Genomic DNA, 16097 nt, shown 5'->3' with positions numbered 1-16097 from the left:
GCCACAGGACATCAGGCGAGCAGACAAAAAGATATGTCAAAAAGGATTGATATGCAGGGGCACCTGGTATACACCACCCCTGCTGGTGCTACCCAAAACATGAATTTATTGTGCATCCTCTAAATAAAGGTATGAGCCTATACATCAGGAAATTAATAGTAAATCATCTTAAAATTTAGTAACTGTCAAAGTGAGAACTGGCCGTGAGAATTCAGGGCCCAGTAAACAGTAAAACAAATTAGTCACTGCACCAGCAGTAGCTAGAACAAGTCTGAGGAGTACGGTACAGTCTTGATTATCCAACGTAAACAGGGCCGACCCGTTGTTGCATAAGTGAAAAGTCAGAAAATACAGAAAACACTGCATAAACCCCTCAAACAATGCATAAACAAAGGCATAGAATTCCCAATTTTCAAAAATTGTTCTAAAACAAAGATTTTTAATAGAAATAAATGCAATGACATCACGGGGTGGGGGGGGCTGTCAGATATGCTGGATGGTCGGATTAACGAAAGTCGGATAATCAAGACTATACTGTATTTCTCAATAGTTTGCTCTCCTAGAAGAGACAAATTCTGCCAGTATGAAGTATCTCTTCTCGCAATTATTTCCTACTTTCATTCCTTCTTAAACTAATTTGTTGCACAATTTTCATAAATTATTACAAGGAGGATGTGCACACTGAAGACTTCAGCCAGGGAGTAGACATTGGGAAGGCAATCATTCTGCGTGTTTAAATGACCTTCCCAAAGCCCACAATACGCCAGGGAATCAATGGCAACCTGAGCTGGTGGGACAGCATTCCATCCCTAGTGCTGATTCATTGAGCAGCTCAGTAGATAAGCCTCAATTTATTTTAGTCATTTTGTTTTTTTGAAGAAGCAGAGAGAAACAGACGGAAAAACAGAAAGGATGGGATCTAAGAGACTATTCTTGGTCTGAGTGAGTTCTTCCCCACCGCTGGGCTTATCAGTCTCTTCTGAAGGTTATAAGAACGTCGCAACGGTTCCTTTCTTACCAACCTGCCAGGGCTCCAGAGGGTAAAAACGAATAACAATCCTTCAGAAAAAGACAGAAGATTTTGTTTTCATTATATTTTGGAAGAACAGCACATAAGGATAATTCACTAGGGCTGTATTGAATATTCATATTCAATTTGATTTGGCCCCCGAATACATTATTCATATTTGGCCGAATAGTGATTTAAATTTGATTACGAATAATCCGGGGTTCTACTGTGCTAAATCCTACGAAATAAACTTCTGATCTCATGTTGCTTCTTGTTAAGAAAATATGCTATTCAGATTGTACAGCTCTATAATTCAGTATAGGTCGCCAAAAGTTAGGCACCAAAAAAATAGGTGCTAACCTAGGGCCCTTTTGCTAAGCTATGGTAAAAGGGCCCTGGGATAGCGGCGGGGGGCCTTTTTACTGCAACACGTAAAAAGTCTGAAAAAAGAAATGGCCACGAGGTAAGATTGCACTTACCGCGTGGCCTTATGGGGGGGGGGGCGCAGTTACCGCCACCCATTGAGGTGGCAGTAAGGGCTCCTGAGCTAACTCAGTGGTAAGCGGCCAGCGCATGGCACTGCCTGATTACCGCCAGGTAACCCCCCTGCAGGAATATTTTTCAAATATTTCCGCTAGCGCCGGAACTACTGCCAGTGTCCTCGTTGGGACGGCAATAGTTTATTTATTTATTTGTAGCATTTGTATCCCAGATTTTCCCACCAATTTGCAGGCTCAATGTGGCTTACATTTGCCGTAGTGGCGGTTGCCATTTCTGGTTAACAGAATTAAAAATGGTATTGCATTAAGGTGCGTACATATATGGTACAGAATACATTATGGCATTGCATATAGGTTCCTGAGTGATAGATTAGATTGTAACATATGTTAGGTCATCAATTATAGAGAGATCGTTTTCGACTTAAGGATTAAAGTGGTATTGCATTAAGGTGCGTACATACATGATAAAGAAGAATACATTATGGTATTACATATAAGTTCCTGAGTAATAGATTGGATTGTAACCTGTGTTAGATCATCAATTATAGAGAAATAATTTTCGACATTAGGTATTAAAGTGGTAGTGCTTGTTCATTAATAGCAGTGAGGTTAGTCAGTCAGTGATAAGAGTTCGGTTCTGTCTAGTTCGTGATCAGTCTTATTATTTAGTAGTTCTGGAGTGCCGCCATGTAAGCCCGCGGTGGGCTTACCGCTGCTTTTTAAAAGGGCCCCCTAATATTCTACAATGACAGAGTGAGCACGCCACATCTGTTAGACTGTTAGCGATAATTCTGCAGTTACATGCCAAACTTTGGGTGTGAAAAGAATAGTGGGATGTGAACACTGGCTGTTCTAGGACAAACCAAAATGACTCCGAGAGTTCAAGGAGGCAGTCTTTATTGATGGTCGAAGAATCAGACTCAATACAGCACTGTGTTTCGGCAATAATGCCTGCATCAGGAGTCTTTCCACTAAGTCTGATGTTAGAACCATCCAAAAGGGTCGATATGACAAAAGAAATGCATGGTCTTGAAAAAGACCTTTTGTGAAAGTCGAACGTAGTAGTGCGCTCAATATGCCTGTGGAATGCCACATTGAGAGTGCTACTATGTTTGACTGGATCCTGCATTCCACAGGCACATTGAGAGCGCTACTACATTCCACTGGATCAGTGGCGTACCAAGGTGGGGGCAGTCCACCCCGGGTGCACGCCGCTGGGGGGTGCCGCGTGCCGGTCAGCGTCGTTCGTTTCCATGCTCCCTCTGCCCCGGAACAGGAAGTAACCTGTTCCGGGGCAGAGGGAGCATGGAAACGAACGATGCTGACCGGCGCGCGGCACCCCCCCAGCGGCGTGCAATCGGGGGTGAGGGGGTTCTTTCGTCGGGGAGGGACAGGCTCGAATAAAATGTCCGGCCTCACCACAATAGAGGCACAGTCCGTCCCACAAGCGTTTCTTCCTGTCGGAAGGGGCCAGCCGTTGACGGCCCATCACCATCGGCTCCTCCCCATTCTCCTTGGAGTCCCGGTTCCCACGGCGAGGAGATGGCCCCTTAGTAGTCCGGGACGTACCCCGTGCCCACTTCTGCCGTTCCGCCCGGGCTCTCGCTCGCTCCTGGAACCGGGTATCGACGCGGATACAGAGCGAAATCAGGGCATCCAGTTGGCCGGGGACCTCTCGCCCTGCCAATTCGTCCTTGATTCGTTCTTGTAACCCTTCCGTAAAGATGGCCATTAAGGACTCCGGGTTCCAACGGAGCTCCGTGGCTAAAGTCCGGAAACGAATGGCATAATCGGCCACCGTTCCCTCACCCTGATGAATTTGCAGCAGTTCCGATGCCACGGAAGATGGTCTCCCAGGAAGGTCGAACACCATACGGAACCGGCGCTGGAATTCACTATAGTCATCCAAGATGGGGTCCTGTTGCTCGTTAAGTGGGGCCACCCAGGCCAAGGCCTTCCCTTCACATAGGCCCATGATATATCCCACTTTACTTTGGTCCGAAGCAAATGTCTCCGGTTGCATCCGGAAGGCCAAGTTGCACTGATTGAGGAACCCCCGGCAACCTCCGGGGGCCCCATTATATCGTGCCGGCTCAGGGAACCGAGGTCCCGTGCGGAACCCTCCCGAACGGGGAGCCGCTGCGGCCTGGTTCTGTACCTGAAGCGTAGAAAGTTGAGAGCATACGTTCTGGAGCGCCCCCGACAGGGCGTTCAGCTGCTCCTGCTGCTGCTGAAGTACCTTGACCAGGTCCCGTAGATCGGGCTGCGTAGGCGAGCTCATGGCTTCCGTTTCCTGTCCTGCTGTGGTCGTTGGTGAGCCCTTAGGTTCCCTGAGGCCTGAAAGACCTCCGAGGACCGCCGCGCATCCCGAATCTTCACCCGCGGCGACCGCCGTTCACCGAGGGTTGAGCCCCCAGCTGCAGGCGGCCAGCAGGACTGCTGGAACCGCGGGGTGACGGTCGGCTTGGCTGGTAGTCAGCAACTCAGTCTCTAATGGGCTGCTAGCAAGGACGGCTAGCGCAGACAAGGAACCCAGTCTCTGGAGGTGGCTAGCAGGGACGGCTAGCTGAAGAGGACACAGTCTCTGGAGGTGGCTAGCAAGGACGGCTAGCTGAAGAGGACACAGTCTCTGGAGGTGGCTAGCAGGGACGGCTAGCTGAAGAGGACACAGTCTCTGGAGGTGGCTAGCAAGGATGGCTAGCTAAAGAGGACACAGTCTCTGGAGGTGGCTAGCAAGGACGGCTAGCTGAAGAGGACACAGTCTCTGGAGGTGGCTAGCAGGGACGGCTAGCTGAAGAGGACACAGTCTCTGGAGGTGGCTAGCAAGGACGGCTAGCTGAAGAGGACACAGTCTCTGGAGGTGGCTAGCAAGGACGGCTAGCTGAAGAGGACACAGTCTCTGGAGGTGGCTAGCAGGGACGGCTAGCGCAGCCAAGGAACACAGTCTCTGGAGGTGACTAGCCTTCCGATCCACCGTGGGGCTTCTGACAATTGAAACGGAAGCGCCGAGCCCTCCTTGTTCCGGGGTTTAAATCCCCCGCCCGTCCCTCCCCTCCCTGGAGAGGAGCCAATTCCTTCAGCCCTGACAGGCAAGGAGGGCCGGGATTGGTGGACCCGCCTCGCAGGCGGAGTTCCTCCTTCCATGCGCCAATCCGGCGCAAGTGGGCGGGACTTGCTTGCTGCTCAGCTCTGGCCGGGGAGACAACGACGCCGGCGCCGCCATCTTGGCCGGCGTCCTCCCTTCCCTGAGGCCGGCGTTCGTTCCCGCGGGTCGCCAGCCTCGGGCCGACCCGCGGAAGCGCTGGCCCCGTCGGCGGCTGGTCTCTGCCGCACCGGAGCCCGCGTCCCCCGTTGCTCATCGCTCCCCGCCGCGGGAGCACCGGTAAGGCCCCGAAACGGGACAGTATCCTCCCCGGATGCCCCCTTTCCCCCGGGCCCGGGTTTGGAAGGATACCGGGCGTGGAAGGCTTTGACCAACTCCGGAGCATGGACATTCGCCGCGGGCTCCCAGGAGTTGTCTTCGGGGCCAAAATTCTTCCAAGACAATAAGTAATATAGCCTTCCCCGCCGCTTCTTTGAATCCAGAACATCCTCCACCTCATACTCTGGATCGGGATCTGCCTCAAGATCTTCGGTCTCTTGCCGTTGGGGGTGCCATCGAGATCCTTGAAAACTTTTCAATAGGGAAATATGGAAGGCGTTATGTACTCGCAGGGTACTAGGCAATCGCAACCGATATGTCACAGCTCCAATTCGTGATTGGATTGCAAACGGTCCAATATACCGAGGTCCCAATCTCCGAGAGGGCATCCGAAGTCGGAGATATTTGGTGCTTAACCAGACCTTCTGCCCTGGTTGCAAGTCGGGAGCGGGTCTCCGATGCCGATCTGCGAAGACCTTGTATTTGGTGGCTGCCTTCTGCAGTTGTTCTCGGGCCATTTCCCAGACTTTTTGCAGATCTGCCAGAGTTACATTAACCATGGGGGTCAGAGATCCAGACGGGAAAGGTGCTGGAAGTCGAGGATGTCGTCCATACACCAAGAAGAATGGAGAGTCTCCCGAGGCCGAGTGGACACTGTGGTTATATGCAAACTCGGCCCAGGGAAGTAGGGAGACCCAGTTATCTTGGCGTTTGTTGACAAATGCTCGTAGGAACCATGCCATTGGTTTGGGGATGGTATGCTGATGAGAAATGGGTCTTCACCCCCAAAGCTGTACACAAGGCCCTCCAGAAGTGCGAGGTGAATTGGGGGCCCCGGTCACTAATAATCCGAAGAGGCAGCCCATGAAGTTGAAAAATGTGTTGAATGAAGAGTTGAGCTAATGTGACCGCCGAAGGAAGTCCCGGCAAGGGAATGAAATGGGCCATTCGGGAAAAACGGTCAATTACCACCCAAATCACCGTATGTCCCCGGGAACTGGGGAGGTCAGTGATAAAATCCATGGAAAGCTCCGTCCAGGGCCCTGTCGGTACGGACAGTGGTTGTAGCTTCCCCATGGGGGTCCCGATCACCGGTTTGGTCCGGGCGCACACAGGACAGGTGGTGACAAATTGAAGAATGTCCCGCCTCATCTGAGGCCATTGATACTGTCTGGTAATGAGACGCAGAGTCTTTTGGTACCCAAAATGTCCCGCCCATCGGGACGAATGCCCCTATTGCATTACCTTCGCTCGGTCAGCGGCCGGCACTAGTTCCTTCGTAGGAGCCACCTCCCCCACGGCCGCGTTGAGGCATGCCGGATCCAACATGGAATAGGTCTCCTTAGTCTCCTCAGGAACCTCAAATGCTCTGGAGAGGGAATCCGCCGGGGTATTTTGAGCAGCCGCTCGAAAAACTAATTGAAAATGAAATCTGGCGAAAAACAATGACCACCGGGCTTGTCGGGGATTGAGCCGTTGAGCCTCTTGTAGATACAGTAAATTCTTGTGGTCAGTGATCACTGTGACTCGATGTTCCGCTCCCTCCAGCAGATGTCTCCATTCCTGCAGGGCTAATTTCAATGCTAAGAGCTCTCTGTCCCCTACTGTATAATTACATTCCGCCGGGGAGAATCTACGAGAGAAGAACGAGCAAGGCTGACGCCGGCCCTTGGAATTCACTTGCGAGAGGACCGCCCCGGCTCCCAACGCGGACGCATCCACCTCCACAATAAAGGGTTTTTCTGGATCCGGGGCTAACAAAATGGACGCTGAGTTGAATGCCTCCTTTACCTGGCGAAAAGCCACCTGCGCCTTGGGCAGCCAGTCCCGGACCTTCGCGTCTTTTCTAGTGAGCGCTGTCAATGGCGCCGTCAGTTGTGAATACTGGGGAATAAACTGGCGATAGTAGTTCGCGAATCCCAAAAAACGTTGCAGTGCTTTCAGTCCCAGCGGTTGTGGCCATTCTCGAATCGCCCGGAGTTTGTCCGGCTCCATCTGTAGCCCCCCGGGTAACAGAATGTGTCCCAAAAAGGGTAACGATCTCTGATGAAAAGCGCACTTGCTGAGCTTAGCAAACAGGCGGTATTGTCGTAACCGCTGCAGCACTGCGCGAACATGGCCCACATGTTCCGCGGGGTTTTGGGAAAACACCAAGATGTCGTCCAGATAAACAATTACCGTGGAGTTCAGCAAATCCTCGAGCACAAAATTAATCAGTCGCTGAAACACCGCAGGAGCATTACATAGGCCAAATGGCATCACCCGATACTCGAAATGTCCCTTGTGGGTGTTAAAAGCCGTCTTCCATTCGTCCCCTCGCTGGATTCGCACTAAATTGTAGGCCCCCCGTAAGTCCAACTTGGTAAACATCTGGGCTCCTTGCAGCCTGTCAAAGAGTGCGGGAATGAACGGTAGAGGGAAGCGATCCTTTACCGTGATGGCATTTAACCCCCGATAATCGATACAGGGCCTCAAGGAACCATCCTTCTTAGTAACAAAAAAGAATCCGGCCCCGGCCGGGGACGTAGAGGGCCGGATGAAGCCTTTTCGCAGATTCTCCCGGATGTATTCCTGCATAGCCTTGGACTCCCCTCGGGACAGGGTATACAGTCGGCCCCGCGGTGGCATGGTATCTGCCATCAAGTTAATGGCACAGTCAAACGACCGATGAGGCGGTAGAACTTCCGCCTCCACTGGACAAAACACATCTGCAAAGTCTCTATAGTCCATGGGCAGGGAGCCCAGCTCTATTCGCGCCCCCCCGGGCATACTAGTAACTGCGGGGCAGCTGCCGGTCCGGCCCCTACAACAGTTCTCCTGACAGGAACTACCCCAAGCTTGGATACTTCCCTTGGTCCAGTCAATAACAGGGCTATGACTCCGTAGCCAGGGCAATCCTAGAACCACTGGATGGATGGTCCGGGATAGTACCAGGAATTGAACTTCTTCCCGGTGATCCTCCCCCACCTGCAATTCCAAAAAGGAGGAGATCTCCGTGACCGGCTGCGGTAATGTAGTTTCCTGGATGGAGGTGATTTGCAGCATCGGCCGCCGCGGGAGCGTGGGCCAGCCCATCTGTTGTAGCAGTTCGTGCCCGATGAAGTTGCCCCCCGACCCAGAGTCCACCAGGGCCCGGGTCTGGATAGCGGTCTCGTGCCACTGTAGAATTACTGGCAGTGTGATCAAGGAATCCGGTAGGGGAGCGGAATGCCCCAAGACCCCTCCCCTCAAGGTGCCTTGGGGGAGACGTTTCCCGCCCGGGAGGGACAGGCTCGAATAAAATGTCCGGCCTCACCACAATAGAGGCACAGTCCGTCCCACAAGCGTTTCTTCCTGTCGGAAGGGGCCAGCCGTTGACGGCCCATCACCATCGGCTCCTCCCCATTCTCCTTGGAGTCCCGGTTCCCACGGCGAGGAGATGGCCCCTTAGTAGTTCGGGACGTACCCCGTGCCCACTTCTGCCGTTCCGCCCGGGCTCTCGCTCGCTCCTGGAACCGGGTATCGACGCGGATACAGAGCGAAATCAGGGCGTCCAGTTGGCCGGGGACCTCTCGCCCTGCCAATTCGTCCTTGATTCGTTCTTGTAACCCTTCCGTAAAGATGGCCATTAAGGACTCCGGGTTCCAACGGAGCTCCGTGGCTAAAGTCCGGAAACGAATGGCATAATCGGCCACCGTTCCCTCACCCTGATGAATTCGCAGCAGTTCCGATGCCACGGAAGATGGTCTCCCAGGAAGGTCGAACACCATACGGAACCGGCGCTGGAATTCACTATAGTCATCCAAGATGGGGTCCTGTTGCTCGTTAAGTGGGGCCACCCAGGCCAAGGCCTTCCCTTCACATAGGCCCATGATATATCCCACTTTACTTTGGTCCGAAGCAAATGTCTCCGGTTGCATCCGGAAGGCCAAGTTGCACTGATTGAGGAACCCCCGGCAACCTCCGGGGGCCCCATTATATCGTGCTGGCTCAGGGAACCGAGGTCCCGTGCAGAACCCTCCCGAACGGGGAGCCGCTGAGGCCCCCTGGCCCGCAGCGGCCTGGTTCTGTACCTGAAGCGTAGAAAGTTGAGAGCATACGTTCTGGAGCGCCCCCGACAGGGCGTTCAGCTGCTCCTGCTGCTGCTGAAGTACCTTGGCCAGGTCCCGTAGATCGGGCTGCGTAGGCGAGCTCATGGCTTCCGTTTCCTGTCCTGCTGTGGTCGTTGGTGAGCCCTTAGGTTCCCTGAGGCCTGAAAGACCTCCGAGGACCGCCGCGCATCCCGAATCTTCACCCGCGGCGACCGCCGTTCACCGAGGGTTGAGCCCCCAGCTGCAGGCGGCCAGCAGGACTGCTGGAACCGCGGGGTGACGGTCGGCTTGGCTGGTAGTCAGCAACTCAGTCTCTAATGGGCTGCTAGCAAGGACGGCTAGCGCAGACAAGGAACCCAGTCTCTGGAGGTGGCTAGCAGGGACGGCTAGCTGAAGAGGACACAGTCTCTGGAGGTGGCTAGCAAGGACGGCTAGCTGAAGAGGACACAGTCTCTGGAGGTGGCTAGCAAGGACGGCTAGCTGAAGAGGACACAGTCTCTGGAGGTGGCTAGCAGGAACGGCTAGCTGAAGAGGACACAGTCTCTGGAGGTGGCTAGCAAGGACGGCTAGCTAAAGAGGACACAGTCTCTGGAGGTGGCTAGCAAGGATGGCTAGCTGAAGAGGACACAGTCTCTGGAGGTGGCTAGCAGGGACGGCTAGCTGAAGAGGACACAGTCTCTGGAGGTGGCTAGCAAGGACGGCTAGCTGAAGAGGACACAGTCTCTGGAGGTGGCTAGCAGGGACGGCTAGCTGAAGAGGACACAGTCTCTGGAGGTGGCTAGCAAGGACGGCTAGCTAAAGAGGACACAGTCTCTGGAGGTGGCTAGCAAGGATGGCTAGCTGAAGAGGACACAGTCTCTGGAGGTGGCTAGCAGGGACGGCTAGCTGAAGAGGACACAGTCTCTGGAGGTGGCTAGCAAGGACGGCTAGCTGAAGAGGACACAGTCTCTGGAGGTGGCTAGCAAGGACGGCTAGCTGAAGAGGACACAGTCTCTGGAGGTTGCTAGCAGGGACGGCTAGCGCAGCCAAGGAACACAGTCTCTGGAGGTGACTAGCCTTCCGATCCACCGTGGGGCTTCTGACAATTGAAACGGAAGCGCCGAGCCCTCCTTGTTCCGGGGTTTAAATCCCCCGCCCGTCCCTCCCCTCCCTGGAGAGGAGCCAATTCCTTCAGCCTTGACAGGCAAGGAGGGCCGGGATTGGTGGACCCGCCTCGCAGGCGGAGTTCCTCCTTCCATGCGCCAATCCGGCGCAAGTGGGCGAGACTTGCTTGCTGCTCAGCTCTGGCCGGGGAGACAACGACGCCGGCGCCGCCATCTTGGCCGGCGTCCTCCCTTCCCTGAGGCCGGCGTTCGTTCCCGCGGGTCGCCAGCCTCGGGCCGACCCGCGGAAGCGCTGGCCCCGTCGGCGGCTGGTCTCTGCCGCACCGGAGCCCGCGTCCCCCGTTGCTCATCGCTCCCCGCCACGGGAGCACCGGTAAGGCCCCGAAACGGGACAACTGCACTGGATCCTGCATTCCACAGGCACATTGAGAGTGCTACTACGTTCCACTGGATCCTGCATTCCACAGGCACATTGAAAGCGCCACTACGTTCCACTGGATCAGTGGCGTACCAAGGGGGGGGCGATGGGGGTGGTCCACCCCGGGTGCACGCCGCTGGGGGGGGGTGCCGCGCGCCGGTCAGCGTCGTTCGTTTCCATGCTCCCTCTGCCCCGGAACAGGACTGTTCCGGGGCAGAGGGAGCATGGAAACGAACGACGATGACCGGTGCGCGGCACCCCCCCAGCGGCGTGCACTCGGGGGTGAGGGGGTCATTTCGCCGGGGGGGAGGTCACGCTGCATGGTGGGGGGGCGCTGCACCCGGGGGGGCGGGGCACATCGGCGATCCGCCCTGGGTGTCAGCGTCCCTAGGAACGTCACTGCACTGGATCCTGCATTCCACAGGCACATTGAGAGTGCTACTACGTTCCACTGGATCCTGCATTCCACAGGCACATTGAGAGCGCTACTACATTCCACTGGATCCTGCATTCCACAGGCACATTGAAAGCGCTACTACATTCCACTGGATCCTGCATTCCACATGCACATTGAGAGCACTACTACATTCCACTGGATCCTGCATTCCACAGGCACATTGAGAGCGCTACTACATTCCACTGGATCAGTGGCGTACCAAGGTGGGGGCAGTCCACCCCGGGTGCACGCCGCTGGGGGGTGCCGCGTGCCGGTCAGCGTCATTCGTTTCCATGCTCCCTCTGCCACGGAACAGGAAGTAACCTGTTCCGTGGCAGAGGGAGCATGGAAACGAATGACGCTGACCGGCGCGCGGCACCCCCCCAGCGGCGTGCACTCGGGGGTGAGGGGGTCATTTCGCCGGGGGGGGGGGCGCGCTGCATGGGGGGGGCGCTGCACCCGGGGGGGCGGGGCACATCGGCGATCCGCCCTGGGTGTCAGCGTCCCTAGGAACGCCACTGCACTGGATCCTGCATTCCACAGGCACATTGAGAGCGCTACTACGTTCCACTGGATCCTGCATTCCACAGGCACATTGAAAGCGCTACTACATTCCACTGGATCCTGCATTCCACAGGCACATTGAGGGGCCCTTTTACAGAGCAGCGGTAAGCCCAACACAGGCTTACCGCTCGCTCTTCCGGGACTACTGCCGGCCCAATGCGGCTGCCAGTCGTAGTCCCGCACTGAGCATGTGCCATTTCCAGGGGATAAAGAAAGGCCCTAGCAATGGCTTGCGTGCTGTCCAGTTACTGCTGGGTTAGCGCAGGAGCCCTTATCGCCACCTCAATGGGTGGTGGTAAGGGCTCTCTGCCGCATGGCCATGCAGTAAGAGTTCTCTCACCACATGGCCACGTGTGCTGGGAGCTTTTTCATCCACTGCAGTAAAAAGGGCCTCGGCATATGGGAAAAACAGGGCACAAGGCCCCTTTTCCCGCAGCTTGGTAAAAGGACCCCTGAGAGCGCTACTGGAACCTTTTCTTTTCTTCCTCGGTACTCTGATCTCGTCCCATGGTTTTCAGGATCATCTTTACGCTGATGACTCCCAGATCTACTCTCCACACCAGAAATCTCAGCAGGAATCCAGGCCAAAGTATCAGCCTGCCTATCTGACACTGCTGCCTGGATGTCTCACCGCCATCTGAAACTAAACATGACCAAGACTGAACTTCTCATCTTTCCCCCTAAACCCACCTCTCCTCTTCCCCCATTCTCTATTTCTGTGGATAACACTCTCATCCTCCCTGTCTCACCAGCTCATAACCTTGGGGTCGTCTTTGACTCCTCTCTCTCCTTCTCTGCAGTATTCAGCAGACTGCTAAAACCTGTCATTTCTTTCTCTATAATATCACCAAAATTCGCCTTTTCCTTTCTGAGCACTCTACCTTATCCACACTCTTATCACCTCTCGCTTAGACTATTGCAACTTGCTTCTCACAGGTTTCCCACTTAGCCATCTCTCTCCTCTTCTATCTGTTCAAACTTCTGCTGCACAACTTATATTCCGCCAGTGTCGCTATGCTCATATTAGCCCTCTCCTCAAGTCACTTCACTGGCTCCCTATTCATTTCCGCATACAGTTCAAACTCCCTTATTGACTTATAAGTGCATTCACTCTGCAGCTCCTCAGTACCTCTCCACTCTCATCTCTCCCTACACTCTTCCCCGGGAACTCCGTTCACTGGGTAAATCTATCTTATCTGCACCTTTCTCCTCCACTGCTAACTCCAGACTCCGTTCCTTTTATCTTGCTACACCATATGCCTGGAATAGACTTCCTGAGCCAGTACGTCAAGTTCCATCTCTGGACATCTTCAAATCTAGGCTAAAAGCCCACCTTTTTGATGCTGCTTTTAACTCCTAACCATTACTCACTTGTTCAGTATCCTTATTTTATCATCCCCACCTTAGTAATTCCTTCATCTCTTATTTGTCCTGTTTGTCTGTCCTAATTAGATTGTAAGCTCTTCATGTTCAAGTGTACAGCGCTGTGTATGTCTAGTAGCGCTATAGAAATGATAAGTAATAATAGTACTATGTTTGACTTTTCACAAAAGGTCTTTTTCAAGAATATTTATTTCTTTTGTCGTATTGACCCTTTTGGATGGTTCTAACCCACAGGCTTAGCGGAAATATTCCTGATGCAGGCATTATTGCCGAAATGCAGTGCTCTGTCGTCTGATTCTTCAACCATCAATAAAGATCGCTTCCTTGAACTCTTGGAGTCATTTTGGTCTGTCCTAGTAGAGCCGGAGTCCACTTCCCACTGTCTTTTTTACCCTGGTGCTTCCTGTGGGTTTTTATTGTTCCTCCACTTTAGTGGACTCTTTGCAAACTTTGGGTGTGACCACTTAGGCATATCTACTGCTAGCATAAATGGTGGCACCTAAATGCAGCAGTCTGGCATGTAAATGCAACTATTCTATAAAGAGCGTGCAAGAATAGCTGGACACTCCGACACATCCATATCCCCTTTGTAATTGTGTGCAAAACTTAGGCGTGCTGTTTATAGACTAGGGACATAAGTCCCTGTTAGGTGTGCAATGGCAAATTAGTACTTAACACCAATTACTGGTATGTATTTATTTATTTTTGTTACATTTGTACCCTGCACTTTCCCACTCATGGCAGGCTCAATGCAGCTTACATGGGGCAATGGAGGGTTAAGTGACTTGCCCAGAGTCACAAGGAGCTGCCTGTGCCTGAAGTGGGAATTGAACTCAGTTCCTCAGTTCCCCAGGACCAGAGTCCACCACCCTAACCATTCCAATTAATTATTTTACACATGTAACTAGCCCTGCTCTATAACTGTGTGTCTATCTTTGGGCACCATGTATAGAATTTGTGGGATAACGTCTAGTTATGTTTCAATTCTATTGCAAAATGTATTTACTGAAGATCATGTGATGCAGAAAAGATATGGCTATGAACTTATCCTCTAATACATGCAAAATTCCACATCTTGAGATTTTAGTTAAAAATGGGAGGAGGAGGAGGATGTGTGCTTAGTGGAAAGCACGTTTCATTGGGAAGATGTAACCTAGAGAATTGATCTCATGGACTTGAAGGTATGTGGGGCATAAACACTGACCATAAGGTCCTCTGCATTTCTAGGACTTGTTTCTTATTAGATTTGCATGCTATGCTGCTGTGACGTGGCTGTATTACACTAAACTCTGGAGCACAAATCCCATACAAAGAAAGAGCTGTTTCGTGCGTGAAAAAGAGCCTGTTCCCAGGTATTTGTATTTTAAAAGTAATGAAAGTTGTATCTGTCACTGCTGGAGTTTAGTTGGTTGAGCAGCACAGTTCACACGTTATCAGATACTTAAGCTACCACTGACCTGTCATTGCTGAGTTTAAGTGTTGGGCCCAGCAACTCAAAGAACTTGGCACTGTGGCACTTGTTCTGCTCTGCTGTCCCTACGACACCAATAGATGAGACAAGCAGCTGTGCACAAGGTTCTGCAGAGCCTCCAATCACCATTGTCAGGTCACTCTTCACTGTCACGTTCACTCTCTGCCACATGGCCAGAGAGAAACAGCAAGATATACACAAAGGGAGGAAAAAAGCGAGATCGTGTTATTGTCCAGACAGAAAGAGTCAGTCAACCCTTCTTCATCACCATCACCTGGGAAATAGCCACTGGATCTCTAAGGCTGTGGCACCTACCAAGTAAAATAAGCACAGCTAGAAAGTGCAGTGCTACCATATTTCACCATATCAATGGGGGGGGGGGGGGGGGGGGGGGATCAGTTAGACAGAGTTGTAGACATTTAGTTATTTACCCAGGAGCCTTTACTAACCTCCCTCTCCTGGGTCCTGATGTTATTCCTATTGACAGCGCACATCCAAATTTAGCAATATTCTGCCATAACCAGTACAACATACTTGATCAGATCAAAAATCTGTTCCTTACAGCAGCAAGTCCTGGTCTTTAGGAAGTGCCTGGCAGAGCCAAAGAAAGATTTATTTTTGTTACATTTGTGCCCCATGCTTTCCCACCCATGGCAAGCTCAATGGGGCAATGGAGGGTTAAGTGACTTGCCCAGAGTCACAAGGAGCTGCCTGTACCTGAAATGGGAATTGAACTCAGTTCCTCAGTTCTCCAGGACCAAAGTCCACCACCCTAACCACTAGGCCACTCCTTTTCTTGCCACTTATGCCCAGGGATTTCTTCAAGTTTATTTGACTAATAGTTGTTTATGGATTTTTCTCTCTAGGAACTTGTTCAGACCCGTTTTTAACCCAGCTGCTTACATCATATCCAATGCAGGCATGCTAGAGTTTCATTTCATTTTTGCAATGTTCCTTTTAAATCTTAAACCTAACAGCTTTGTGAGCAGCAGTGGCTTCTCCATAAACCAAGTACCTGACTCACCTCCTCAGGTTTCCCTAGGATTGAGGCTGCAGCAGTGCACAGCCTCTTTGCAAAGCCCTCAGGGATCTGGTTGGAAGGCAGGTTTGTCTCAAGGTCTACAAAGGGCATCTTCTCTGCTTTTGATCAGGATCCAGACAGAAGAGAGGTGGCGGTGGGGGGGGATGCAATAGAGCCCAGAATGAAGGCAGAAAGGGTGTAGGCAAAGGAGAGAGAGAGCGATTCCTAGGTGAGAGTGGAGAAAGTATAGGAACGCAAGCAGGAGTTCTACTTCTGACTCGAGACAGAAGCTGAGTTCTTGGTTGAACCGAGTGACGTCACAGGAGGGAGGGGTAAGTATCCTCTCATTCTTATTGGCTAAGCTGGGAAACACCTCATCGTGTGACCCTTCCTTAATGTGACATAGGATAGGGAATTGAAGAAGGAAAGGGCTCTGGCTCGCTTAGATCTTTTTCAGTTTCAGCAGCAACTCGAGTTTTAGCCTGGTAGTAAAGTGCAACCTATATAGCTGCTCTAGCTGCTGGTACTCCTGTTTCCCCTGGAATTGTACAGTTTTTCAGGCTCCTTTTATGGGAAGTTTTGATTTTCTTTCTCAGCTTTGGGAGATGTGTGTCTCCTGTTTATGTCTTTGCATTTTGCACAGTATAGGAAAATGTATTTCTGTTTCTGCAGTGTTGCAGAAAAATGTGTGTGTAGTAACA

The 16097-nt window shown here is 52.4% G+C and overlaps 1 protein-coding gene across 1 annotated transcript; it reads right to left on the bottom strand.

Annotated features, from left to right (window-relative positions):
• Positions 1-427: 427 nt before the first annotated feature.
• Positions 428-15707, bottom strand: DDT (D-dopachrome tautomerase). Its single transcript, XM_030219549.1, has 3 exons — positions 15400-15707; positions 14362-14537; positions 428-1059 (listed from the first exon to the last, which is right to left on the bottom strand). Exons 1-3 carry the CDS (start codon positions 15505-15507, stop codon positions 987-989), a joined length of 357 nt encoding a protein of 118 aa, XP_030075409.1. The 5' UTR covers positions 15508-15707; the 3' UTR covers positions 428-986.
• Positions 15708-16097: the final 390 nt, after the last annotated feature.

This window comes from Microcaecilia unicolor, chromosome 11 (assembly GCF_901765095.1).
Source record: "Microcaecilia unicolor chromosome 11, aMicUni1.1, whole genome shotgun sequence".
In the NCBI taxonomy this organism is placed as follows: Eukaryota; Metazoa; Chordata; class Amphibia; order Gymnophiona; family Siphonopidae; genus Microcaecilia; species Microcaecilia unicolor.
The sequence above is the reverse complement of the archived record's forward strand: the minus strand, read 5'-3'. Positions and strand labels throughout refer to the sequence as shown.